The sequence below is a fragment of the Meriones unguiculatus genome, chromosome 11 (assembly GCF_030254825.1).
Source record: "Meriones unguiculatus strain TT.TT164.6M chromosome 11, Bangor_MerUng_6.1, whole genome shotgun sequence".
Lineage (NCBI taxonomy): Eukaryota > Metazoa > Chordata > Mammalia > Rodentia > Muridae > Meriones > Meriones unguiculatus.
The window spans coordinates 36317547-36342874 of record NC_083359.1 but is presented as its reverse complement, the minus strand read 5'-3'; the positions used below and the strand labels follow the sequence as shown (position 1 = coordinate 36342874).

At 52.7% G+C, this 25328-nt stretch overlaps 2 protein-coding genes and 1 long non-coding RNA gene across 4 annotated transcripts in view; 1 reads left to right on the top strand and 2 right to left on the bottom strand.

Moving 5' to 3' along the window:
- Nucleotides 1-3432: 3432 nt before the first annotated feature.
- Nucleotides 3433-6461, bottom strand: Tlx3 (T cell leukemia homeobox 3). The gene is made up of 3 exons (XM_021638786.2): nucleotides 5818-6461; nucleotides 5207-5450; nucleotides 3433-4205 (listed from the first exon to the last, which is right to left on the bottom strand). The coding sequence occupies exons 1-3, from the start codon at nucleotides 6377-6379 to the stop codon at nucleotides 3995-3997; spliced, it is 1017 nt and encodes a 338-aa protein (XP_021494461.2). The 5' UTR covers nucleotides 6380-6461; the 3' UTR covers nucleotides 3433-3994.
- Nucleotides 6462-6554: 93 nt separating this feature from the next.
- On the top strand, nucleotides 6555-19908 carry LOC132646321 (uncharacterized). The gene is made up of 3 exons (XR_009584481.1): nucleotides 6555-7086; nucleotides 19058-19142; nucleotides 19781-19908. It is a non-coding gene; the product is annotated as an uncharacterized LOC132646321 (long non-coding RNA).
- Ranbp17 (RAN binding protein 17) overlaps nucleotides 14540-25328 on the bottom strand; it is a 316632-nt gene continuing 305843 nt past the window's right edge. Inside the window, exons 27-29 of one of the 2 annotated variants that reach the window (XM_060363875.1) lie at nucleotides 19766-19864; nucleotides 17824-17951; nucleotides 14540-16267 (exon numbers count right to left, since the gene is read on the bottom strand). In XM_060363875.1, coding sequence (XP_060219858.1) covers nucleotides 16171-16267; nucleotides 17824-17951; nucleotides 19766-19864 — 324 coding nt within the window. In that variant the 3' untranslated portion in view covers nucleotides 14540-16170. The remainder of the gene's footprint in view (nucleotides 16268-17823; nucleotides 17952-19765; nucleotides 19865-25328) is intronic. The other variant, XM_060363876.1, reaches the window with a different exon arrangement.

Sequence of the window (25328 nt, the reverse complement as noted above, 5' to 3'; positions counted from 1 at the left end):
CTATCATTTTTAAAAGACTCAGAAAACAAGTCGCAGAGAGAAGTCACTCACGCGGGGCCACCCAGAACGGGACAGCAGAACCCCATCTCTCTTGTCTGCCTGGGTTATTCTGGAGGGAGGGTGTGGATGGATGGATTCCACCAGGAATCTGTCAGACTTAAACCCAGCCGGCCCGGGCTGAGACCACGGTCACTGAAAGCTGCTTGGAAAAGTAGGGGCGTGTGGATTTCGGCACCAGTAAAACCACCCTGGCCTTTGGAAACCCTCACTATTGCAGAATGCGGGCGCATACACCAAAAGTTCGTCTCCTGCCTCAGCTTTCGTGGAGATCAGGATTTGGGGGAAGGTTCCCAGGAACCTTCTGCATGACATGCTGCAAATTTTAGGCCCTGCTCTGCCTGCAGGTGTGTGTGTGTGTTGGGGGGAAGGGGGTGAGGTTTGAGTCACATCCCGTAGTTTCTAAACTGATGCTGTCCCTGAGCGGGGAGCAGCCTTCTAGGCCAAGAGGGGCCGCTTGGCGAGGGGCTCGGCCTGGCCTGGGGTGGTCGCTGGGGTAGCTGGGGTCGCACGTGCATTCATGGCGAAAATGGCCCGGCAAGTACGGCTGAGAGTCCAGAGATACTGGGACCCCTTTTAACTCCGCGACCCTGTCCACCGCTCACGCGCAAATGGGCAGGCCCTTTAGGCCTACTGAGACTTGGGGACCCCGCATCGGGTGCACTAGGCAGGCCCCAGACTGCTTTCCCACCCTTCAGGGCACTAAGCACGCTGCAACCACTGGGCAAAGCTGTTGCGAGCGAGGAAGGAGCTGTGGCGTCTGTGCCAGCCAGAGCTAACCTCGGAGCTTCTTCTCTAGGCTTCCTCGCTTTCACCTGCAAACTGGGGAGGGCATCCAGACCCAGAGGGTGTGAACCCTGACCGAGCTGGGCCTGGTGGGCTGACCAAGAGGGGCGGGGACTGGAATTTTCCTTGCTCCCTCTGCAGGGCTCTGATGTGACCCGGTGGCACTGTGACCCTCAGTGCCAAACCTAGCTCCCGGCTGCGTCCTTGAAGCCTTGTTTCCCGGCCCCGGAGATCCTGAGCTACCCAGTGGTTCGGCCAGCGAGGCAGCCTCGGATCTGTAAAATGGGTGCAACTGGGATGACCACCGAGAAGGGTCAAGAGGCCTCCAGCAGCACGGCTGTTGGCGGCTTCACCCCTGCTGCCTTCGGCCTGGGCGCGGGCACTCACCCTCTAGCGTCCTGGGGAGCCTCGCCCTAGCCCAAGGAGGAGGGAGCGTCGCAACGGCTTCGCCCCTTGTTCCTTACTCGGCCTCTAAGCCTGCCTGCCCCCGACCCTGATCCGCAGCCCTTCTGGTGGGTAGGCCGAGAGCAGTGTCCCCTAACGGAGCTCGCTCGGCCTCTGATTCCGCCTCTCGCCCCGCTTGACGACCGGAGGAAAGAAAGTTTAGAGAACTGGCACGTCACGAGTGGAAGACACAACACACCCTTGCGGCTCAGCCGCCGCTCCCGCCCGCTGGGGTCGCCCACCCTCATCCTACCCTAGGTGAGCCGGGTAGGAGATGGTCGCCGCCCCGGCCCACTCTCGCGCGACCCGGCTTAGTCTCCAAAACTCAATCAGACTGGTGGCGGGAATCTAGTTCAGCAAGGCCACGTTGGGGCAAGTTGGCTCAGAGGCCGGGGACTGGCTAAGGTACCAAGTGAGGGGACTCCAGCGCCCCACCCCAACTCCAGCCGGACAACGACCCCCACAGAGCCCCTTTGTGCAGGAGATGAAGGGCCTGCAAGGAAGAAAAAGACAACGCGTGTGTGTCCCCAGAGACCCGAGAATCGAGGCTGACCCTGTCAAAGCAATACAAATAATTTGGAAAAACAGAAATGGTAGGCCTTATTAGGGCGCAGCAGAGGAAATCCTGGAGGAACCAGAAAGCGATGCCAGCGCCAGCCGGGAGGGGTGAGCAAAGCAGGGCTTCCTCCCCCGCCGAAGGGCCAACCTTCCCCACCACCCGACCGCGCTCGGCAGGCTCCTCCGCACAGTAAATAAAAGCATTTTAAGAAAAAGCCCTGGGAAGAGACCTCAAGTCTGAGTCGCTCCAGTCCCTCCCCTTGTGACCGCTAAGTCCCCAACCGCGCAGGTTTCGGGTTTAGAAGGGCTTGGAGGCGCCAGCCAGGGCGAGAGCTGGGAAAGGGAGACTTTCTCAGCCGAGCTCAAGCACCTCCGGCCGGGCAAGGACTGTCGGCCTCCCAGCCCGCTTAGAACGAAGGCTCTCGAGTGCCGCCGCCCGCAGGGTGGCGCTTGGCTCTGAGCCAGACCGTGGTGTGGGGTGTGGCTGCTGGGGTCGGGGAGGACGCGGCCCCAAAAGTGTTTGGGTTCTGAGAGCTACCTTAGAGTCTGCAGGGGGGAGGGACAGAGGACGGGAAAACGAGACAAAGACGGAAATGAAGGCCAAGAGATTCTGAGAAGGGAGAAAGGGAACAAAAAATAAAAAATAAAAAAAAGAAAAGAAAAGAGAGGACGGCGGGACAGGGACAAAGTAGAGTCGGGAGAGGGTGGGTACGGAAAAGGAACGGGCTCCGAGGCGCGGAAGCCGACAGCGAACACACTGTGAAGAGAAGCACGAAACGGGAAAGGAAGGAAGCCGCGACCGCACACCGACGGATAGCACGAGGGACAAACCGAGACAACAGATAGTACGGTAGAGAAAGAACGGAGAAGCCAGAAAACAGGGGGGCAAAGGGTTTTAAGAAGACCACACAAAGGTTAAAAGGGGTGGAGAGGACCTAGGGACCAGGGTTTGCAGGGTCCGCGGCGGCCCTTGGCTCTAGAAACTCCCGAAGTTCAGCCGACCCCGAGAGGACAACGCCGGGCCGCTGCTGCCTCACTCAGGCTTGGGGTTCTGGGAGTTGGGGCACCCCAGCCCCTCTTGGTTAAGTGACGTCGTTATGACGTCACGCCCCACCTAGGAGCTTGCACGAACCCCAGGAGTTTGAACGCGGGGGCTGCGCCCCGGCCCGTGGGCTCGCACGGCGCTCAGGTCCCTCCGAGCCGGGTCTGTGGGTGACTCCGGGCCGCTGGGTGCGGGAGGGTCCAACGGTCCCCTCTCCAGCTGCAGAAAGTTGCCCTTCACTCCTCCGCGCACCCACCTACCGGGTGAACCTGGCCTGGGGCAGACGCCGCGCGCGCGCAGGCCGGCACCTTCCTCCCCAGCGGCGCGGCCGGCCGGCAGGTCCACTCCCTGCCCCGCCGGCTGGAACTGACCTGCGCCGCGCGTCCTCCGCCGGGGCCCCGGGCCGGGGCGAAGCCAGGGCAGCTCGCAGACCTGGAGGCGCCGGCGCGCAACCGCTCGCCCTCCAGGGGGTGGGGGGCGCCAAGGCCGGGCTCGTCGAGCGCTCGAGGAACGAAACATAAAAAACGAAATGAGAGCGGCGTTAAGTGAAATAGCTAACTTTTTTTTTTATTAAATAAAACGACTTAAATAAAAGGAACGGAAAAGGAGAGGCGCGCACCCCGCCTAAACGCAGGGTGTCCCTCTCCTCCCCTCCCCCCCGGCCCCGGGCGCTTCCCCTAGGTCGCCGGGTCGGCTGCCCCTCCTCCGGCGGCCCCCACAGGGGAAGCAGGTGGCCGGCTTCTAAAGAAAAAAAAAAAAAAAAAAGCCAAAACTTTTTATTATTTACACGTTTGGGCAAAAAGTACAAAGTATAATACAGGCGCCCAGCCCGGGGGGTGCGGGCGCGGGGCGGAGTAACGTAAGGCGCTTCTTTGTCAGGCCCGGGCCTGGGGCGGGCCGGGGCGCGGGCCGGGGGGGCTCGGATTGTGCGGCAGCGCGGCCCCGGGCCCAGCCCCCCTCCGCGGCCGGCGCTGGGCGGCGCGCCCCGGGGCCCAAGCGAGCCCCTGTGGGCCCGGGCTTCCCTCCCCAGCCCGGCTGGGGGGGACCCGGGCGCCCCGCCTGGTTGGGGCCGGGCGATCCGTTAGCTACCGCGCACGCCGAGGTGGCTCACACCAGCGAGGTGACCGCGGGGACCTTGGAATTGTCCTCCTCCCAGGGCTGCAGGTTCTGCAGGGCGAAGAGCGAGGAGTTGTGCAGGCAGAGCGGGTCGGGCTGGATGGAGTCGTTGAGGCTCTTCTGGAAGGCGTCGTGTTGCAGCTGCAGCATGAGCCGGCTCGCCTGCTGCCGCTCCGCCTCCCGCTCCTCCGCCGTCTGCCGCCTGCACCCGGGGAGGGAGAGGGACAGCACGGTCACGCGCCGGGCACTGCTCGGCCACCGGCGGGGGGCCCAGCCCTCCCGGTAGAGCGGCGTCCCGGCCCCCGGGGCGCAGAGCCGCTGCCGCCGGCATACCCTTCGCCCGAGGCCCTCGGGGCGGGTGGGACGGCTGGTTTTGTTTGTGCACCCCGGGGGCGCCGCTGGGAAGGCCCTCTGCCCGCCGTCCACCTGCACACCCGCATTTTGTGGCTTCGCCAACAATAAATCTTGTTTTGTTTTGCTTTTTTTTTTGGCGTGAGTGTGTATGTTTTGTTACCCGCTGCGGGATCACAGCGGCAGGGCGGCGTGAAACTGCCTTGGCCCTGCGGCCACTCGGGTCACTTGGGCCCGCGGGTGGACTGGCTGGTTGGGCACCACCAGCTGGGAGGCCCCGTAGGTTCCCCCAGCAATCTCAGGAAGGAAGCCCCCTCTAGAGCACACAGCTTCGTCGTTTACGGGTTGGGTGGAAGCAAGGATCGTATTTAAAAAAATAAATAAATAAACTAAAAAAACAAAAACAAAACCAGAGTTAGAGCGAGGACCCTATACAGCCCCGGTCATCAAATCCGAAATCCGAGTGGGTGGGCTGGAACGGGAGAGGGAGGAGAGTGTGGGAGGCCCGGGTGGGGTGTGTGTGTGTGTGTCTGTGTGTCTGTGTGTCTGTGTGTGTGTGCGCGTGGTGGGGGGCGGATGGGAGGAACCCAGCCGAGCCAAGGAGCAGAAACAAAACGCCGGCGAGGTGGGAGCTGGAAACGGGGCGGCGAGGCGTGGGCGGGATGGAGCGAGGAGTACAGGTCGGCAGGGAGGCGGGACGACACATCTAGGAGGCAGCGGAGATGCATGGTCCGGGGGGCACGGGCACGGGCTAGCACGGGGGGGGGGGGGAGGCGCGAGGCCCGGCGGCGGCGCGGGGCGGGGCGGGCGCGGGGCAGGTGCGCGTGGTGGGCCGGGCCGGGCCTCTCTCACCGCCACTTGGTCCTCCGGTTTTGGAACCAGGTCTTGACCTGCGCGTCCGTCATCTTGAGGGACTTGGCGAGCGCCGCCCTCTCGGCCGAGGCCAGGTACTTTTGGCGATGGAAGCGCTTTTCCAGCTCACAGATCTGCACCCGGGAGAAGGATGTGCGGGGCTTCTTACGCTTGGGCGGCGTCCGGTTCTGGTAGGGGTGGCCGATGCGCCGGGTCACGGTGAAGGGCGTGAGCGCGGCCGCGGCTGCGGAGACACACGAGGGGAGGGGGTCCCCCTTGAAGCCCAGCCCCGCCACGGTGCAGGCCGCGCGTGGAGCCCCGTGGGACGCGGCGCTCCGCTCCCGCGCTCGTCCCCGGCGGCGTCAAGCCAGACAGGGACCCCTCCTCCTCCCCACCCTTCCCCGGGACTCTGATTTCTCCCCCCCTTCCCCGAAACTCTCCGATTTACCCTCCCCTCCACGGCCCCGGGAGGCCCCGGGAAGCGAGGCCTCCGCCTTGCCCGGGCCTCGGGAATCGTTCCTGGGCGCGCAGTGTCCGGGGCGCGGCGACCCTGGCCCCCCCACCCCACCCCGAGGGCCGAGGCCTGGCTCCTGGCGGCCCGCTCTGCTCACCTGTGAAGCGGTCCTTTACAAAGCGGCGGCTGCTCTCCATCCAGGGGAAATTGAGGCCGCCCAGGCTGGAGACCGTGGGCACGGAGGGCATGGCGGGCAGCGCGCTGGGCAGAGGCGGCGGCACGGCCCCGGGGAGCGGCCTGTGCGCCGGCACCCGGATCACGCCGGCGGGGGCCAGGCTTAGGTTGACACTGTAAGATCCCGCGTCCTCGAAGGGCGCGCCGAGGCCCGCGAAGGAGGCGGGCAGGGACGGGTACGCGGCGCCCGGACGACCCCCGGGGGGCCCTCCCAGGTAGCTGGCGCCGTCGGGGCCCCGCGGGGCGGGCGCGCTGTCCTGGTCCGGGCTGTTGAGGATTTGGTCGATGCCGAAGCTGATGGGTTCGTGCGGGTGTGGGGTCTGCGCGCTGGCGGGCGCCTCCATCCTGGGCGGGCGGAAGGGCTGGGCTGGGCTGGGCGGGGAGGCGGCTGGGTCCCCGTTACGGCGCGGCCATGGAGCGCCCGGCGCCTCCAGTCGCACTGAAACTTTGCCAAGAGTGCGCGGGCCCGACAGGCTCTGTGTCATCTTTCTTGAACCGAACCTGGAGTTTCCGCTGCTAATTCCTCTCCCGCCGCAGCCATTGGCTGCGATCAACAAGCCTCTCTTCTCTCATTGGCTCCCGGCTTTCAATAAAGGCCTAATTCATGGAAATAGGAGCTTAGGGACTGTTCCAAGGTGACATCATTTTAACAAACGAACAATAGGTCAAATTTATTAGCCGGGATAATGGGCGGCGGATATTAGCGCCCGAACCGCAGCCTCTCAAACCCGAAATCTAACGAAGCTGCAATTAGCAGACGCTCCCCGCTCCAGGCCCGGCCGCTTCCCAGCGCCGCACCCGGCGGCAGGCGCGCTGCGGGGGAAACGGCTTTTTGCCGCGGGGGGGTTTCGTTGTCTTCTAATTTTTTTTTTTCTTTTTTCATTTGAGCAAGCCCCAAACAAAATGACTCTTCAGTCAATGGAATTGCAACCCAAGAACGGTCCTATGAAAGCTGCGGAAGCCTATCGGCCGCTCGCCCTCCGCGGGAGCAACGAAAGCGTCGCCTCTTGGGGTGCGAGCTCGGCGCTGTCCACCCGTGGAGCAAGCAGAGCACCGGAGCGTCCTCCACGCGACCGAGGACACCGACCCGCGTGGGGAGAATTTGCCCCCGCCCCGGCTTCCAATGAGGCGTCGCGGCCACTTTGGAGACGCTCCCTGGCCCCAGCCGGGAGGACTGAGCGTTGACTCTCAGGTGCCCACGCGTAAGGGCCCGGTTGGACTAGGGACCCAAGGTCAACTGGTGGGGAGCTGGGATCCGGCCCCTTGGAATTCGTTGCGGGATAGATGGGGCTGTGGTCGCGGGCTTTGGGGACCCCTCCGGGATTCAGCAGGTTTAGGGACCCCTGTTTGCAAGTGGCGCAGGAGGGGCGGTTCCCACTTAGAGCAAACGGAGAGATTTCCTTTGGAAATCTGAGCAGCCAGCTCCCGCGGGCTCCAGTTCAGTCCCGGCGCTGACCACCCCAGGGTCTGCTGTCGCCTCCGGGTCTGTGCCCACCAGCCCAGCGGCCCCGTGGTCGGCGCCACGTGGAGTAGGGTCACCTTTCACCTTTCCTCCCGGCCTGGCCCGCGGGAGACCCAGTTACCTGGCGGCGCACAGTAAAGTCGTTGGTTGTAAACTCTGAGCGCTGCCCTCCCGCCAGGACGCCTTCCTCCGGTTCCCAGAGAGTGAAAGCCCCAAGTGATCTCTGTGCTGTTGGTCAGAAGTTGTGTGTGGATCTGGGCGGGTCACTTTATAGCTGAGTAAGCTTGAGGAGTGACTATTATTTTAGGTTTGGGGTTTTCATTTGTAAAACGGGGTAAAGCTTGCGGAGCGTTCGGGGTATTCGGATATTGAGATTGCTAAGAGCATAGGACCCCCGAGCGTAGCACATCGTTCAGCTCCTTTCCGACCCCTACGTCCAGCGTGATGGATGGTGTGTTATGTTGTGGTACATGTGTATTATGTTGGTAGTTTTTTTATTTGCAGAGGTATCTTGGGCAGGGGTATTTCTTCACTGTTGGGGTCAGAGCACAGGGTGCTTTGATTTTTCTCAGTCTCATTGCTCTCAACAATCCAGATGACTCAGGCTTTGCAGCTCCTCCAGGCCCCGGTGGGTGGGCAGTTGGGTCACCTGCCAGCTGTGTGACATTGGGTAGTTCGCTGGCTCTGGCAGAACCCCTGTGCCTGGCAACAGTGAGGGTTGGAAAGTACAGGATGCCCTGGCCCTGGCCAAGGACCATCAGCTAGGAGAGATGCCGCTGTGCTGGCTCAGGGGGCCTCTCTCTGCTAATGCAGGCACTGCTGCTGGAGATCCGAGGGCTTTGGGGCTCCCACTGCCCTTCTCCAGCCTCATTTGCTTTATTTGTAAAACAGAGAATGTACTAGCTACCCCCATGGTGGCCATGAGAACAAAATGAGACAACAGCAGAGTGGAGGTGCCTGTAAGAAATCCCACTCCCGCCAGTCTCCACTTTGGATTATATAATAGTGCCTTTAAGGACAGAGGTGACCCTCTTGTCCTTGAGAACCGTGTGTGGTAGGGGTGGCCATTAGCTACCCACTCACCCAGCGAGGCCTTCACCGAGGGAAATGATGGTCAGATAATTCACTTGAGTCCAGACTTGGGGGCACTTCACAACATCTACTTTCCTGCCTGCCCAGAGCCTTGGGTTCCAGGCTTGGCCACTTTCAGGACCTGGTAAGATACCCACCAGGCTGCAGCGCAAAGGTCCATGGCACAAGGTGACCAGGATGTGGGTGGCACGGCCAGCACTGTTTACAGGTCATGTGTGGGAACATCTCAGTTTACTCAGATGCAGGAGCGTCGAACCTCCCTGTGCCTCAGTTTTTCTGGGTAGCTCAAGGGCTGGAGCTGTTCCAGCGGAAAGCATTAGCGGGAGGGCAGGAGTGAGGGCTCAGCTCCAGGTCCTCAGTCGCCCTGAGTGCTGGGCTGCTGATCGCAACCCCCTTCCATTCTTCCTTGGACAAAGGAGGGTATTTAGGAAGCCCAGGAAGGGGAGTAAATCTGGAGGTGGGGGTAGGGGAGAGGTCTTGGTCTAGGTCATTGGATCTGAAGGAAGGCGTGATCTTGGACCAGCAGTGTCAGCTGCACTTGGCAGTTTGTTTTTCTAATGCCATTTCTTGGATCCTGGGGAGTCCTTCTCTCTCCGGAACTCTGGGTGGGGTTGCGCAGTCTGCTGACAAGCCACCTAATGAGTGTGGTGCCTCTCAAGTCCGGGAACCACTGCCCAGACTCTGTCTGTCTCCTTTAGCTTTCAGATGTACTAGGAAGTAAACACAGTGACTGTTGGTACTGACATCCGCTTCTCACCCTTTCTTACATATTTGTGCTTGTTGCGGATAACACTCGCCAAAGTCTGCTTTATTGGTCTTGAAAAGTGTCCTTAATGGCATAAAGCTCAGTGATAGAGTTCCTGCTTAACATGGGGGAGGCCCTGGACTCAGTCTCTAGGATTGGGGTAGGGACAGGCTTCATTTCATTATCCTTTTATTTTGAGCCTCTCAAACGGTCATTCAAACCCAGTTTCTCAAGTGCTAGGATAACAGGAATGGGTAAGCATGCCGGCTCCCTATCCTGTTTGTTCTGCCTCAGAGCAGCAGTGTAGCTGAGAAAGACCGTGAACCTCTGATCTCTTTCTCTGCCTCTTGAACACCGAGGTTACAGATGTGCACGTGGGGCTTGTTCTGGAACCCCAGGGCTTTTGGGGTGCTGGGAAAACACTCTGTCGTTGGAGCTAGATGCCCACCCCTTGTTGTCTGTTTTGTTTTGTTTTTATGAGTCATCTTTTCCATGAATTTCGTTTTGTTTTTACTTTTTTATGAATTCATTTCTTCTTTGTTGTGGTGAAAATTTAATTAATTTTGTCAAAATTCCTTCCTCTTTTTTTTTTCTTTAAGTAATTTTTTTTTCTTTAAGTAATCAAGACAATATTGTCTCCTTCAAGCCTGGTTTGGCTGAATATGTTTTGCTATGCATTTTAGTGTTCCTAAAACTGTGAAGTTGCTGCTCTTTTGTATCTGCTATTAATTCAACGCGAGGTGGGGGAAGGGCATATGCCCTGAAGAAAATGGTTAGAAAAAATGTATGTTCTAAGAGCTAGGGAACAGGAGTCAGGACTCTTGGGGACCCAGAAACTTCCAGGCTGCAGGAATCTTCCCCTGGTCCCCCAGGAGTGAAACTGGGAGAAAGGGTGGTTTTGCTGGGAGTCCTTCAGGAGAGAGGTGGGGCTTTTGGGATGAGTGACAGGGTACTGGAGTTTGCAAGTGGTCCATGAGTCTGGACGAAGGCAGCTCAAATTCCTCTGCTATCTATGTGATTTGGAGTTCAAAATTCTTGTCTTTAAAATAGTGTAGGGATTGAGTCTAGGCTCTGGAGTGTATCCAGACCAGTTGTCCTAGTTGAAGGATTGAGGAAGTGTGATGGTCTACTTCCATAAAAGACACACACAGCACGTTACAGGTTGCTGACCTGCCGACACATCCTGCACATCCTTTGTAGGAGACTAGGGTCCTTCTAGCTTTCAGCATGGAAAATTACACCTGCCCCAACTTATTCAGATTTCCTAGATACACAGATTTCCGTACTTGCTTTCTCTGTCTGTTTAGTGGAGCAATGAAATCTGAGTCCTTACCACAGCTTCCCAGAGTGGAAAGGGCTTTGGGAAGAAAGTTCCTGGGGGATCTGAGAAGGCTCAAGGCTGCCAGCTGGAAGAAGGAGAAGCCCGAGGTGGTGGCGTGTATGAGAACTCACTACAGGACGTGTAGCTTCTAGGGAAATGAGGTGCTTATTCCACTCATGCCATGTGGAGACTAGTGCTGGGCTGGCTCTTGACTGTGTGGACTACGAGGCCCACTTTTCCTTTCCCTCACCCACTATTTCTGCTCCTGGGTGGGTCTGGGTAAAGGAGCCAGGTGTGCAGGTGAGGGCTCTGTGGTGGCCTGGGAGCTCTCTTAGGGTAAACCGAGTCTGGGCTCAGTGCATTAAATTTGTGGTATCTACTCAGGGCAGATGAGGGAGTAAAGAAAAAACGATGAGGATTTGGGCTCAGAAACTTGGGGACCCCATTCTGGCTCACCTCATGGCTGGGACCTTTGCATCCTTAAGAGTTCCGGGTCAGCTCTCCCCCGCCCCGTCCCCAGCCTCCACAGCACCCCAGGCACCAGACCATCTGTATCCCCGTTTCCGGTCCTTGATGTACAGTGTTATATTTGATTTGCTGGAACAGCCCACAAGCTCTGTGAGGGTAGAGACTTGGTCTCGTTCATTGGCTCGCTGGTGGGTAAGTAAAGGAGCAGGTCAGTGGTTCTAAACCTTCCTGATGCCACTCACTTTAATATTACAGTTCCTTGTGTTGTGCTGACCCCCGAGACCATAAAATTATTTTCGTTGTTACTTCATAACAATAAATTTGCTGTTATAAATGTGGTGCAATTATTTCTGGAGATAGAAATTTGCCAAAGGTGGCATGACCCACAGGTTGAGGACCACTGGAGTAGAGGAAGGCTCCCTAGGATCCCTGGGCTTGGTCACTTTCAGACCATGGCCTTGAGTGGACGAATGGAGGGAGCTGGCAGTAGCATGAGGCCACGGGGCAGGAGGGAAGGGGACTAGAATATTCCTTTTCCTAGGGGGTGGGGCTGGTGGCTGCTGAGGGCTGTTGGAGATGTGACTAGGTGCAGATGGCAGGCTGTGTGGGGCAGGAGGGGCGGGGCAGTCTCTGTGGGCAAGCATATGCTGCAGTCTGGTCAGGGGTCTCCAAGCCTCACCTCAGACCCGTTTCTCCCTCACCCATCAGCCATTTCCTCCCAGCTTGTGGTCTACAACTTTTCCTCCCTTCCTGACAAATTTTCTCTGCTGAATTTGACTTCGTCTCAACCCCTTTGTTGGGCAAATTACATTAAGATGGATGTTGCAGGTATCCTTTATGGCTTATTTATCGTGATACTGTTTGTATCTCACGCTTATAAATAACTTATGTTATAGCTTTTGTTTGTGGAGATGTAACTTACATATTTTATTACGCTTTCTGTAAACCTCAAAAAGAATCTTGTCAAGGGAAGCGCTCTTATCAGCAATCCAAACTGTGGGACGTAAAACCCGACACTAACATTATTTTTTAATATGCCAAGGAGGCAGGTTACTCTCGCTGTAGTTGGAAAGGCTTACTTCCTCGCAAACTTGCACCTCAATAAAACATTAAAAAGTCTCAAGAACGATTTTATGAAGTACAGCAGGAGGATGAATCAATGGCAGGGCTCACAGGCACAGCTCAAAGTGTCTAGGCAGGCTGGCTTTTCTCCCAAAGTATCTAGTCCCATGGGTTGCGGAAGCCCGAAGGGTCCCTGTCTACCTCTTTAGTACCAGTTTCAGAGGACCCAGTTTGAGATTAAGTAGAAAAAAAGTCAGATAGGAGTTAAGGAACATCTAACTTGGGCTCAGGCTGCCTGCCAGCTGGAGTGGGGGGATGGGGGAAAGGCTCCAGGCAATGGGTTGTGCTTGAAGGCTTGAGGCTTCAAGGACAATTGCCTTAGGGGAGAGGTCCTTGACCAACATCATGCTCCTGGGGAGGGACAGAGCTAGGATGTACCTTGACTGTGTGGACTAATAAGCCAACTCCCTCTTCGCCTCATGGATAGAGTTGGGGGAGGGCCTAGCTATGTTGCCTTTCCTCTTCTCTCATTCTATTAGTCTCTTTTCTCACCTCTGAAACAGGGAAAACAGTACTTGACATCCTTACTGGGGAGCGAGGTCTAGCAGGCAAACTCAGCGTTACAGTGGTTCTGGTTCTCTGGCAATGGCTTCCTTCCTACTCTTGCTCTGTCCCTGCCAACTGGTGCCAGGATGGAAGCACATACATGCTCCATCAGAGCCATACCCCAGGTCCTGCTTCTCTCTCCAGGGGCTCCATTCCTGGTCATGACTCCAAAATACTCCTTCCTCCAAAGTGCCAGACTGGTTACATCTGGACAGGGCAGGATGACAGGGCATTCATTTACTCTCAGGCTCCCTCAGCAGCCTGCCCTATTCTGATGGTCAGTGCATCTGAAATAGCCTGGCCACTCATCTCCGTTATTAGCTCTCACCAGCGCACCTTTGCCTTCTGGAAGGGGCCTCCCCGAGATTGTCATGCCAGTGGAAGCAAACTCCGCCAAGGGGAGTTTTCTGGGCGGTTCAGGCCATTACATACAGTGCAGGGACCCTATATTCCTTGGTGTCCGGCGCTGGGTGTTGATGGCACAGCCTGAAAAGTGAGAAGTATCTCAGGATACCCTCAACTGCACAGCTGGCACCATGCAGAGCCCATACTGAATGTCTGTACACCAGACTTTCTCTAGAAGGGGGAGGGGTGCGAACACATCCCACACCTTGCTTTTACCACGTGGAATCGGCAGCACTGGTTTTTTTTCTATTGCTGAACCAAGGTAGGCAGATGCACCTGGTTATCTGAGCTGGTTCCATGTGCCCTCTGCAGGTTGGCTGGGTGTCCTAACAGGCTGGTTTTAATATTGGGCTAGAATGTTTCCGGAGGCCACGCCTGAATTAAATCTGCAGGTCTTTGTCCCCATAGGCCTCCTAAGCTTTGGTGGGTTTGCTAGTCCCAAGCTGGTTTTATGCCTGTGGTGCTGTGAAGATGACCTCTGAACACTTGGCTTTCCCATTTCCTTTTCTTCTCTGAGGAAGGGATCACAGTGGAACTTCCAAGGAAAATCAAGATTAGAAAACTTGCTATTTTAAGGGAGAAACCTGTGTGGCAGAGGCCAGGCAGACTGCGGCCGACAACTTTGAAGAATGTGGCTTCCAATAGCTCCCGATTCCCGCATCCAGTGGGTCCCCGTGAGGGCCTTCCTGGTGTGCGGGACAGGATTAGTGTTTTCACAGTATCGGATGGAAGCCCTTTAGTGCCGGGTGGCTGAAGACTGTCACTGGATCTCTGCAGTCTCTGGCTCTTTCCTACAAGCTAAGACCTGTGTGCTGAGCCCCGCTCCTTGATGACACCTGTGCAGCGCTGACTCCTGCCAAATACACACATGGGCTTGTGTGCAGGAGTTCCTCACTGGGGTTGTGATCATAACTTTGGCCAACCACCCTGACTGTCTGTAGCCTGTGAGTGACTATACCAGGACCCAGCCAGGCTTCTCCCTTTCTTGAATTGGGAGCTGTTAATTCAAGCCACTTCGGGTTTTTTTTTTTTCTTTCTTTTTAAGTGTTGGAGCTAGAACCCGTGGCATCATATACACTAGGTATGTGCTCTACCACTGACTTACATCTCCAGGCCTGAAGCCACCACAGTTTTGGAGTAATTTACTGTTAATAACCAAGCTCTGAGAAACAGGTAGAAATGAATCTAATATCAGTGACATTTCCGTTTACCACCGAGAGGCGGCCAGGACAGATCTGGGTGAAAAGTCTCCCTGTACGAGTTGTCAGCTCCAAGTCATCCCTGGGCCTTACTTCCTGGTGTGCACAGTGGGAGGTCGTGTGGGTCAGGGTAGGGGCTCCATGCTTGCTGACTGTCTTCTCCCAAGTGGGCCCCCAAAGTGCTTGCTAAGTCGACCATTCAAGCCCACCGAGGCACCAGGAGACAGGTTGACCTTGCTTCTCAAAATGTAGCTGTCCAAGGCCAGTCTGCCCGGGCTCCACCTGCTCTTACGTGATCTCTGGCTGTGTGGCCAAAAGAAGAGAACACACCATTCGTTTCTTGTCAACATTTTAATGCAAACAATATAGTGTTTTTGACTCTAGGCATCTGTAACGAAACAGTGCTAGAATGGGATAAGCATCTGCAGCTTCTGTGGAGTGAATGCAATTAGAACTACTCTGCCCCTGACTGCAGAAGCCAGGCATTGTGGCCCACACCTGCCAACCTCCACTGAGGAGGCTACGGCAGGACGATCACAGTGAGTTCCAGGCCAGCCTGGGCTACAGAGGGAGGCTCAAACCCCAAAACTAAACAAATTAAAAACAAAACAAAAACCAAGGGGAAATTCTTGTCAAGCTCCTTTGAAAGCTGATGTTTCAAAGCACAGGATTTGTCTTCTCTAGTAGAGATATATTTCCTAAGGGAGTGGAAGGAGTAAGGTTCAGGCTTACCTGTCTGTGAAACACCACAAGCAGTCTCATCCAGACCACTGCTTCCCCTGACTCCCTTTGCACATGGAGGACAAACACTTGGAGAGGAACTTAGGTGACCTGCTTGCTGCAAAAATCAACTATCAAGAAAGATTTGGAGAAACGCTAGTCTGAGAAACGAGATTACAAGAGCCTGTGGATTTCTTCCCTGCAACACTGGGGCCAACCTTTCATGTCTGATCAGAAATAACGGGCTAGTGTTTATTGTAAGCCTGAACCATGAAGACAGAGCACTGAGATAGGAAGCCCATTTGACAGTGGCAATTTCAAATTAACAGCTTAGTTATGATGGAACACAAACTGCAAAGGCCTTCATTTCCTGTGTTTGGATGAAGTCACGATCCAACAGTGGGTTAAGAGTGTGGAAGGTAGAAGGCAGCAGCTGAACTGTTGTGAGTGGTCCAAGGAGGCAGAGATGCTTCAAGCACTCCTCGCCACCCTCAGCTTCTCTTCAAGGAGCCAAGAGGATGAGGAGCTGGTGCACCCAGAGGGTCTAACCGGGGCTTGCAGAGTCCTAAAGACATCTCTCTGCAGGCAGAAATTGCACAGCTTAATTCTTCTAGACTGAACAGCTTCAGATTTATGCCAGTGGAAAGCAAACATTGTTTCTAAGTCATTTAATTGTGTTACTGTCTCTCAACTTTATCAGATGTTGCTTGGGTAGAGAGGCCTGTGTGCAGTTCTGAGGGCGGCTTTATGGTGCTCCCTGGCTCCTTCTAAATGCCCACAGCCCAGAGTCCCTAATGGAGCACTTTCCAGATGTAAAAACTACTAATTCAAAAGGTTCAAATGGCATTTGTCTCAATCCAGGACGCACACTGAAGGCTGCATCTTCACCAAATCGACAACCTTGATCGCAGGTGCTAGCCTGGTTTATTAAGTTCTTTGGTTAAATATAGTTTCTAGACCTTTAGCACTGTGGGAACCCAGATGGACGGGAAACATGTTCTGCTTTGAATACTGGATTTACATTGTATGTGCACTATTATAAATTTTTATAATTAGGTCAGACTTATAAAAATGTAGGGCTTTTTGCTGTTTTTCTGAAAAATACATTCTTCCGGGCTGTCCAGCATCACAGTCTGTGACCCAGACCTTCCAGAGTCTCTTGACAAAGGCTGCACAGCCAGCGCTCAGGAGCTGGGTCAGCTCATCATGTCCAGGCTGCACAGTTCTGTGTGGCCATCATTACGCAGGGCCTCTGCCACATCTCTTCTGAAGATGGAGAGGTTCTGTGTGAACCTGTGGAAAGAGAAGAAGTGAACATGCAGGCCACATGAAATGCTGGACCAGGGCACCGTGGAGCGCAGGACCAGACGAGGGCTCTGCCTGCAGGACGGCTCCTTTGTGCTGGGCCCGTTTTGCCACGAGCACCATCCTGCCCCCAAAACAAGAGTCACCACCAAGCCCACTCTGAGTAGTTTAGGGACGGACAGCATCTAAAGTTCCACCATATAAAACATTAAAAAAATTTACACCTGCATCTCAATTACTGGATTGAGTTTATATACGAATGCTTCAGTCATTACAGGTTTTCCCAAAGGTAGATATTAGTATCCTCAAGTAGAATGGAATTTAGAGAATAAAAAGTGGGGTGTGGGGGACAGGGAAGCAGCTCACACCTATAATGCCAGCAGTCAGAAAACAGTAGAGGGACTATGAGTTTGAGTTTGAGTCTGGCTGGCACTATGTGGTGAAACTCTATCTTAGAAAAGGGTGCAAGTGTGTGTGTGTGTGTGTGTGTGTGGTTTAGGAGAGTGCCTGTATACAACACATGAAGTTTGATCCCAGCACTATATAGGCTGAGTATGGTGGCCTATGCCTGTAATCCCAGCACTTAGGAACTGGAGGTTAAGAAATTTAAAGTTATGCTTAGAGGTCAGTGTGAAGGCTCAGCAGGTTACAGCGTTTGAGGAAAGTCAGTGGGGGCAGTTTTCTCCTTGAACATATTTTCTTCCTTATCACCAACCACTGTCTGTCTCATCCACTACGACGTAAACTCCATGAGGGCAGCAGAACTTAGAACAGTTTGTTTACCACAGGTTGCCAATGCTGCAGTCCTATACACTGAATGCATGAATGTATGCGTGTATGAGTGAATGAATGAACGAACGAATGAATCCAGTCCCAGTGATGAATTTGGTTAGCTCTCACTGGCCAATGATGCTAGGCAGAGGAAGAAACCAGCACTTAATGGGTCATTGGCCCAAGAACCCTGCTTTACTATGTTCTGTTGTTTAAACACCACAGTCGCTGCCACCATCAGCTCCATGTTACTGCTGAAGAGACTCAGCAGTGAGGCTGCCTGCTTCTCTGCCACACAGCTTACAGAGGCAGGAGTAACCCTGAATGGGGTCCTTCTGCCCAAGGCCTGTGCTTGCTCATCTCCATGGACAATGTGCGCTTCCCTTCATTTGCTCTCTCCAATTAGTTATTTTTCACTCCTTTTCTGCTGTATTATAAACTGCTTAAGGGCAAAGGCTGTACTTTAGTAACCTCTGCATCCCTGAGCAAATACCCAGTAAAATGTAGTGACTAGAACTGACCTGGGTTTAAGATCACAAAGTGTAGGGGCATAGGAGAAGAAGAGGGAGGGAGGGTAGGATTGGGTGAGGATGGGGGAGGGGGCTTCAGCTGGGATACAAAGTGAACAAACTGTAATAAAAAACGAAAAAAAAATCACAAAGTGTAACAGGAAATCTGCATCAATCTGTGAGCTGTGCTAACTATAGTCCCGTTATTTTTAATAAGCCTGGACTGCCCCACCCTCCAGAGATGCCCCACTGGGCAATGCTCACCTGTCTCTGTTCTTGACAGACAGGTTCTGTTCCACGCCCTCCATCAAGTTCCTGAAGCACTGGGCAAGGGCTTCCTGCTTCGGGAGGGGCTGGCTGTTTATTAGACTCGCTCTCAGTTCACTGAAGTACTGTTGGGAGACAGAGAGGTTTCAGGCTCAGATTCCAATTCCAAACCAGGCAGGAAGGAAGCAGCGGGAAGCCAGGACGGCTAGGCGTCTACCTGGGCCCACTGGCGCTCAAGGGTTTGCGTGCAGGTCCACACTGAACTTTCTGGCCTTAGAGAAAACCTAAGCGGCAGAGGTGTACCATGAACCTAGCTGTACCGTGTCAAGCCTGTCCCCCAACTTGCTCCTAAGAATCTCTTGTTGTGACTGCAGTACTGTCACTGCTTAGCCTGATGGAGTCCTTGCCTCCATTGTGGGGGACTGAACCCTGGGTCTTCTGGGGTTCATCATCACAGGAAGGCTAAAAGAAGAAGGGCCTCCAGGCTGTGGAAAAGAGCTTAAGGGAGCACTTAGGTGACTGAAGGCAAGGCCAAGGGTCTCCCCTCTGGCTTCCTCATCTTTCCTGGCATCAGTGACTCACTTCTCAAGGAGCTCTGGGCTGTGTTCCAAGTCTGTCATCCTGGGTTGCACGGGTCTGCTCTGCTGAGGCAGGGTCCTAAAGGGGTATGCTTAGTTCTGGAAGTACTTGCTGGCACTAAGAACAGTATTTGTCATACCTGGTCACAAACAGCTGCTCAGCCCCCTTTTATCTGCTGGGGTCTGTGGTCTTTTATACAAACATAAGCTCTGATGTCGAGCTGAACTCCTAATCACTGGGAACAGCCGGATTTCAGCAAAAGACAACATTTTGCCAGTCATATGTTTATCTCTTCAAGCCCAAGCTGTATGCTATTTAATTTCTATCATACATTAAAACAGCTCACATCAGAAAACACACATAATTAATATGCAGTCAGACTAATGCTTAAATACTATATATCAGAGGCATTATACTCAAACCACAATGTCTTCCTGAACAAGATTGGGAATGCACAAAACTACTTATTTTTCCCTTTTATAATGATGCAGTGACTCACACCAAATAGAAAATTATTAGTTTTTCATCCTAAACCATGAAATATTGCCTCCATCAGTAAAGTATAATATTGTGATGTCATAAGCTTTTTCTAAACACCGAATTTGCCCTTATTCCCTCTCAATCATTTTAAAAGAACTGCTCTCTTTTATAGAGCCTGGATTTAAATCACAATAACACCGAGGGAAGATGAATGGCAGTGCTATTGAATGTGGCTAAAATTGGATACTTCAGCACAGGTGAGTGATGAGACAGCTCTTCTCTTTTTGATATATTTTCTTCTTCTATTAGTTTCCTTCCAAGGCTGGGATTTTAGTTTGAATTTTAATGTATGCGGCTGCCTCTAATCTCACTGTCTTTTTCCCAGTACTATCTTATTGTATAGACAATTCATTCTCCCAAGCAGTAATGCACTGTTCTCACTGACTGCCGAGGGGCCAGGGTGAGTTCCAAACGAAGCCAGGATGCTTGGGAGGTCGTCAAGGCTAGGCAGAGTGCTAGGAGGCTGGGATGCATCCTCCTATATGAAGGGTACTGGCTCTATGCAGTCTCTCAAGGGCTGCTATTGTCATCACCTGTGGTTGTGTGCAGGGTCCCCAGATATGAAGGGAGGTTGGAGGAGAAGGCAAAAGGGCTGTTGCTCAGAATTGCCCTGGAATAGCAAGGAAAGTGAGAAAGACTCTGAAATACTGCCAAGTAATCTACACAGTGTGTAGCCTCTGTGGCCCCTGCTAACTGAAGAAGATCTGAAGCCTTTGGGTAAAGGTCTTCTAGGCTGCCAAGGCCCCAGCTCATGAGCCCATGGTCTTCAGGGTCTAAAAGCACCTCTTTCTCTTGTGGCCCTCCCTGAAAGCACACTCACCTTCTCATTGAGCAGGATGAGCCCCAGGAGAGGCCTGGATACTGACCACTGGTTCCGACAGTCTTCAAAGATAATGGTGTTCATGAGGACAGACATCATCTAGAAGACAGAGTCACACGGTAATCGGGACCCTTGGCTTAGAGCTTGCCTGAATCCCAGGCTTTCTATGTACTCCTTCTTTCCCTCCACCTTTCTGGTGACAGGAGAGCTTTTCCTGGACAGTCGGCGCTCACTCTGGAAGCATAGACTTTTATGTAAACTATGCACCCCACACCCTGAGGAAGAGTCTCTACCACCAAAAGCTTGGGGAGAACCTTCACAGTGAGCAGAAGACTCCACAGAGCCAGTAGGTGCAGTCTCTGCTTCTCATGTCCTATATGCTTTGCTCTGTGCTAGGTACCGGGTAAAGGCCCAGCTCACTGTCCTGTCTGCTTCTTACCGCACCAAACAGTTAGTGATGTTAATGGACACCTCTCCACAGCTCATCACTGAGTGGAATGAAACACTTTCCATGAGACCCCAGAATGGCATGTTTCCTGCTGGCTCAGACTGGACTGTTGTTTTTTAAATCATTCATTACTAATCGCTCACTCACCCCTACATGTACATATTTAACCTCTGAGTTTATAAGACGCATAGAACAGATAAAAGGACAAGCATCGACTGCAACCTCTTGCCTAGGACCTGACAGCTTGCTAAGAAAGTCACCAAGAGAAAACAGTGGGGAAAAGGTCTAGAAAAAGAACAGCAGCATGCAGAGGGGGGAAATGCCTTTAAGTTCTTACAGACACGCAGGGAGATGGCACAGGGCAGGTAACACCTAAACAGTTCATCATAAGGAGACCAAGAGGCAAAGCAAGGAGAGGGTGGGAATAAACATGATGGGTTCTGCTAAGAAGTAAGGCAGGAGAGAGAAGTGAGACCTCATGGCTACAATGGAAGACCATGGTGAGGAATCTAGACTTTATCCTGAGGTCAAGGTAGCTAATGATGGGCTTGTGTTGTCCTGGGCAGGAGACGGAACAGGCAGGAGGCCAGGGTGAGCGTATGACCACAGTCCAGCCAAATGACTGTCAAGTGGGCTCACTTTCCCCACTGCAGTTTGTCTGCTCCTATAGCTCTAGAGCTCTTTTGTTGAACAGGACAACTGTGTGGCAAGACCCCACAAACACCACCCCAACTAGGCTTGGATGACTTGGTTTGCTTTGAGTGCTTGGCAACCTCCCTGTTACTTAAGAGTATGAATGTATAATGCATGCATGCATTTACATGTGTAGCATGAGAGGGTGAAGTTGGGTGTTTTTCTCAAATGCTCTCCACTTTATTTATTGAGGTAGTTGAGTTAATTGTTGCTGAGCCCACAGCCTGAGGCTAATGCCCATCTAGCCAGTGGGCTTCCATGCACACTGAGCCCTGGAATTATAGGCGGGCTGTTGCACTCACCCAACACTTATGCTTTTATGTAGGTGCTAGGGACCTGGTCCTCACACTTGCATGGGTGCTTACTTATCTGCTGAGCCATCTCCCTGCCCCTAGCAAAAAGTTCTGGTGATCTAATTTATCCTGTGATCTTTGGCAAGTAACTGAACTGCTCTTGCAGTGCCTGTTTTCATTAGCTCTGAAGGGGGAAAGAAATAATCCAGCCCAAGGAAGTTCTGAGAATGAGATGAGACAATGTTTGAGAAGTGCTGCACAGAATGCGCCCTGCAGACACCGGAGGCCTATTATCACCAGCAGCGTGTGTCTCTGCATCTCTCAACAGCTGCCATTCCCCTCACCATCACGATCACGCTGGTTAAACAAAATCTGCCAGTCTATGTGCGAACACCAACACTCCATGTCCAGTCTCTCTGGAGAGGCTAGGACTCCACGCCTGGCAGGTTCAACGTCCTTTGTAGATCACATGCTCCCATGAACAGTTGAGCAAGCCACTCAAAGTCATAGAGCACAAATTAAATTGACAAGCAAAACTAACAGATCCACGGAGACAGTCTAAAATATTATGGGCTTCACAATCTGAAGCAGAATGGATATTTTAATGGAGAAGATTAAAGTTAGAGGCACCAAATTCTTCCCGTAACTGACAAAGCATCCTGGAGTGATGTGCCAATTACTTTATACGGTTCTCTCGTGTATTCATTTGTCTGAATGCATGTATTTATGTCTGTAATAAGTAAGGGGATGTTTGAATAAAATACTTTTCTAAAAATAAAGTTGGCAAAAATGGATTTTTTCTTTTTTACTTTTCTGAAAATATGTAAACTACCAAGTAATCTTCTTAAATGGCATTGATGTGGCAGCCAATTTCCAAAATTATTTTTCCTAATAATCTTAGAGTAGCGGTAAAACAGCCCCCACTCCCAAGTACTGGGTGTAATGCGAAAGTACGGTCCTTTTCCCTTGCAGGTAGTGTGATGTTTAGATGGGTGGTCTCTGAGGCCGAGGACAGCAAGAGTCAATACTGGAAGAAGCAGTCTTGGCTCTGTACCCACAAGCCCACATTCTGTTACCAGGTGCCGTGAGTACTTGGTGCAGAAGTCCATCTAGTTCTCCAGTGTCTACTCTCTCCCAGCTCTGCTGCAGGAGTGGCTGGAAGGCCACTTTAAATAGGTTATGGCCTATACCCCAAACCACACATGATATCCACCAACGTTAGTAAGTGGCTGTTTTGCCAAAGCAGGGATGAGATTATCTCGGAAGGGAGTTGTCTACTTAGGAAAATCAGAGTCTACACTACTTTACTTGATTCCTCCTTCCTCCTCCCCCTTCTTACAGATTTTGACTGGAATTTTGCTCAATGATGTGGTAGCCACAGGCATTAGACCCAGAACTAAGCCCAAGGCTGGCCCTTCTATTTAACCCATGGCATTTGCCTTTATTTCCTCAGATATAAAGTAGGGACTGTGACAGCTGATACAAAAGGGATGCGGTGAGAAGTAATTTCCTCTGTGCAAACCAAACATCTGTATTGTACTTGCTACATAGTATGCTTTAAACATAACGTTCCCATACTGCATACGCTGGGCACATTCCTGCTAACACAGTGGAGCTTCTGCCTGGCCTAAGCCAATGGAATTTCACGACTCAACAAAGAATTCCAAGTCATGCCTTGCTTAGACAGGTAAACGAGCTTACTACAGTCTCCTCAGAGTTATCAACTTCATGTAGAGCTGCAGTCCAAAAAATAACCTTGAGCAGGAGGCAGCCCAGAAAGCAACCCATTTGCTTTGCTGGGGATGTTAGCATGGGTTTAAATGGGAGTGCCCTACTGTAATCATGCAAACGCATTTAAGGCCAAAACTGAAAATGTATGACCCAGGAGAAAAGTGATGACCTACGATGCCTGATCATGCTCCCTTGACAAGGGCATGAGATACAAGTACAGAGCAGAGCAGCTCCCACCTGAATGCCCTCAGCCACACAGCAGTCACTAAAGAGACTCCCTGATGCCCGATGTTCTAGCATATGCTGGGCATGCCCCTGCTAGCACAGTGAGCGCACCCTGTGGTGTGGAGAGTGCTGCCCAGAAAGCTACACTGGAGCCTTAATCTACTGTACACACGAGACGGCTAAACATCTAAACCCTTCACTTCCAAGGATCATATTTTAAAAAACAGACCGAGAACTCTGAGCCAGGAGATTCTGGGAAGGGCCGTGGCTGGACTTTTCAGGTTACACAGGCCACAGTTTAAGGCACCATCATTTTAAGGAAGGTCCTTCTAACAGCAGGTGGTGCCTGATGAGTTTTCTCACCATCTAACTAAAAAAAGCCACCATTCTGGAGGCTGCTGGGTGCTCAGCACACTGACAGGCACTTGCACGTGTGGGCTCTATTCTCACATAGGGGATGGGGCATCATCTATTACAATTGTATATACTAAGGGGTCTGAGGTCAAGGAGAACTCACTTGATCAAGGTACTGCTAGGGTGTGAAGGCTAATTCAGGTCATTTGCAAAGGTCTGTGTGAGTTCACTGTGTCAGGCTGTTCTGAGTGAGGCTCAGAGCACCCAGCAGTGGCTGGTTCCTACTGCAGACCTTAGAGGAGTAAGAGGGGAAAGGCTCACTCTCCCACCTTCAGTGGCCTGGGCATGTCACCTTACCTGCTCTAGTACCTTCTGGTAGTCATGCAGCTGTTGAAGTCTGTGATTATTAGGATCCAGGGCTTCTGAAAAATTTTCAGCAAACCTTTCTGCTTCTGACCCAAAATGCTTACAAATTTAGTCAATCTATTTACAGAAAGTGAACACTGGCAAACTCAAGAATGTGTCTGGAGGGCTGGAGAGATGGCTGAGCAGTTAAAAGCACTGACTGCTCTTCCAGAGGTCCTGAGTTCAAATCCCAGCAACCACACAGTGGCTCACAAACATCTCTAATGGGATCTGATGCCCTCTTCTGTCTGATGCCACCTTCTGTCATGCAAGCACACATGCAAATAGAACATTCATATACATAAGTAAATTTAAAAAAGGGATGTCTCTGGAAGTTGATCTACTGAACATTTCATGGGAAATAATGATTTTCCTCCTACTGAGAATACCATGATTTAAATGAACATCATAGAAATCAGTAGATGAGGCTAATTTTCTCTAGGCTATAGTACTCCTATAAAGTAAATGTCCATGACTAGCATGTAACGTGTGCTGAACACTGTCACTAGCATACATTCTATAAAGCATAAGAAAAAATGGAAACAAAACATAATGAAACAAAACTAAGATTCCCGTCTTGTTCCCATTTGTAGCCCATAGACAACCCGGGCCTTACAGCATGAGTGCTGGTCCTGCAGGGCCCAGATTCTCAGTCTACGTAGGGAACTCTGTTCTCTCCTCCCTGTCTCCAGCCACTTGCTATGCTCACGACCCTTCGGAATGCTGCACTTTCTGCTGTCTGCTTGTGAGGTAAGTGAAAAACGGGCCTTGTCTTCTGGCTAATACAGAGGAGGCCTAGCAAAGCCATGCCAAAGAAGAGTGAGAGCAAGACAGAGCAGCCCTGTGCTTTAGCCCTTGAGGGCTGAGGGGAGACCACAAAGGACAAGCAGGGGGACAGAGTGCAGGACAGGCTGCCTTGTATACTAATCTATAGAGGGCATGGATCATCCACACCCCAGACAAGCTACGGTGTCCTGACTGTGCGGTAAAGCACGGGTGATGTTCTGAGGAACAACAAAGGATAAATGCATCCAACTCTTAAGAGCTACCCTGTGCCTGGGGAATGCACCAGCCTTTCAGAAGGCCAGGAAGAGAGGAGAGGAAGGCTGACCTTACCAATAACAAAAATAACAAACAAAGCAGAGCAGCACAGAGCAGAGCACCCCACCCCACACAACTGTCTGCGTAATGCAACAGGATTTGAAAAAGTAGAGAAATCTCTCCACCTCCATGGAGGCTTCTCCGGAGCACCTGTCCTGGTTAGAGGTTCAGGCGCAGGGAGAGAAGATGCAGATGAAGGAGGAATTGCTTCCTGGTTCCCAATGCATGCAAGGAAGGAATTTTTGTCATTACTGAATGCTGCTCCTGAGGCCACATGCACAGCAGATATTGAAATGTGATCCTGCTCAAATTA

What these genes read in the sequence shown, in the direction of transcription:
- Tlx3 (XM_021638786.2), bottom strand. Translation starts at nt 6,379, where the DNA reads ATGACACAGAGCCTGTCGGGCCCGCGCACTCTTGGCAAAGTTTCAGTG. An exon ending in TGTAAAGGACCGCTTCACAG is followed by an intron (nt 5,451 to 5,817) that starts GTGAGCAGAGCG and finishes GTGTCTCCGCAG; the next exon opens with CCGCGGCCGCGCTCACGCCC. An exon ending in AACCGGAGGACCAAGTGGCG is followed by an intron (nt 4,206 to 5,206) that starts GTGAGAGAGGCC and finishes CCCCGGGTGCAG; the next exon opens with GCGGCAGACGGCGGAGGAGC.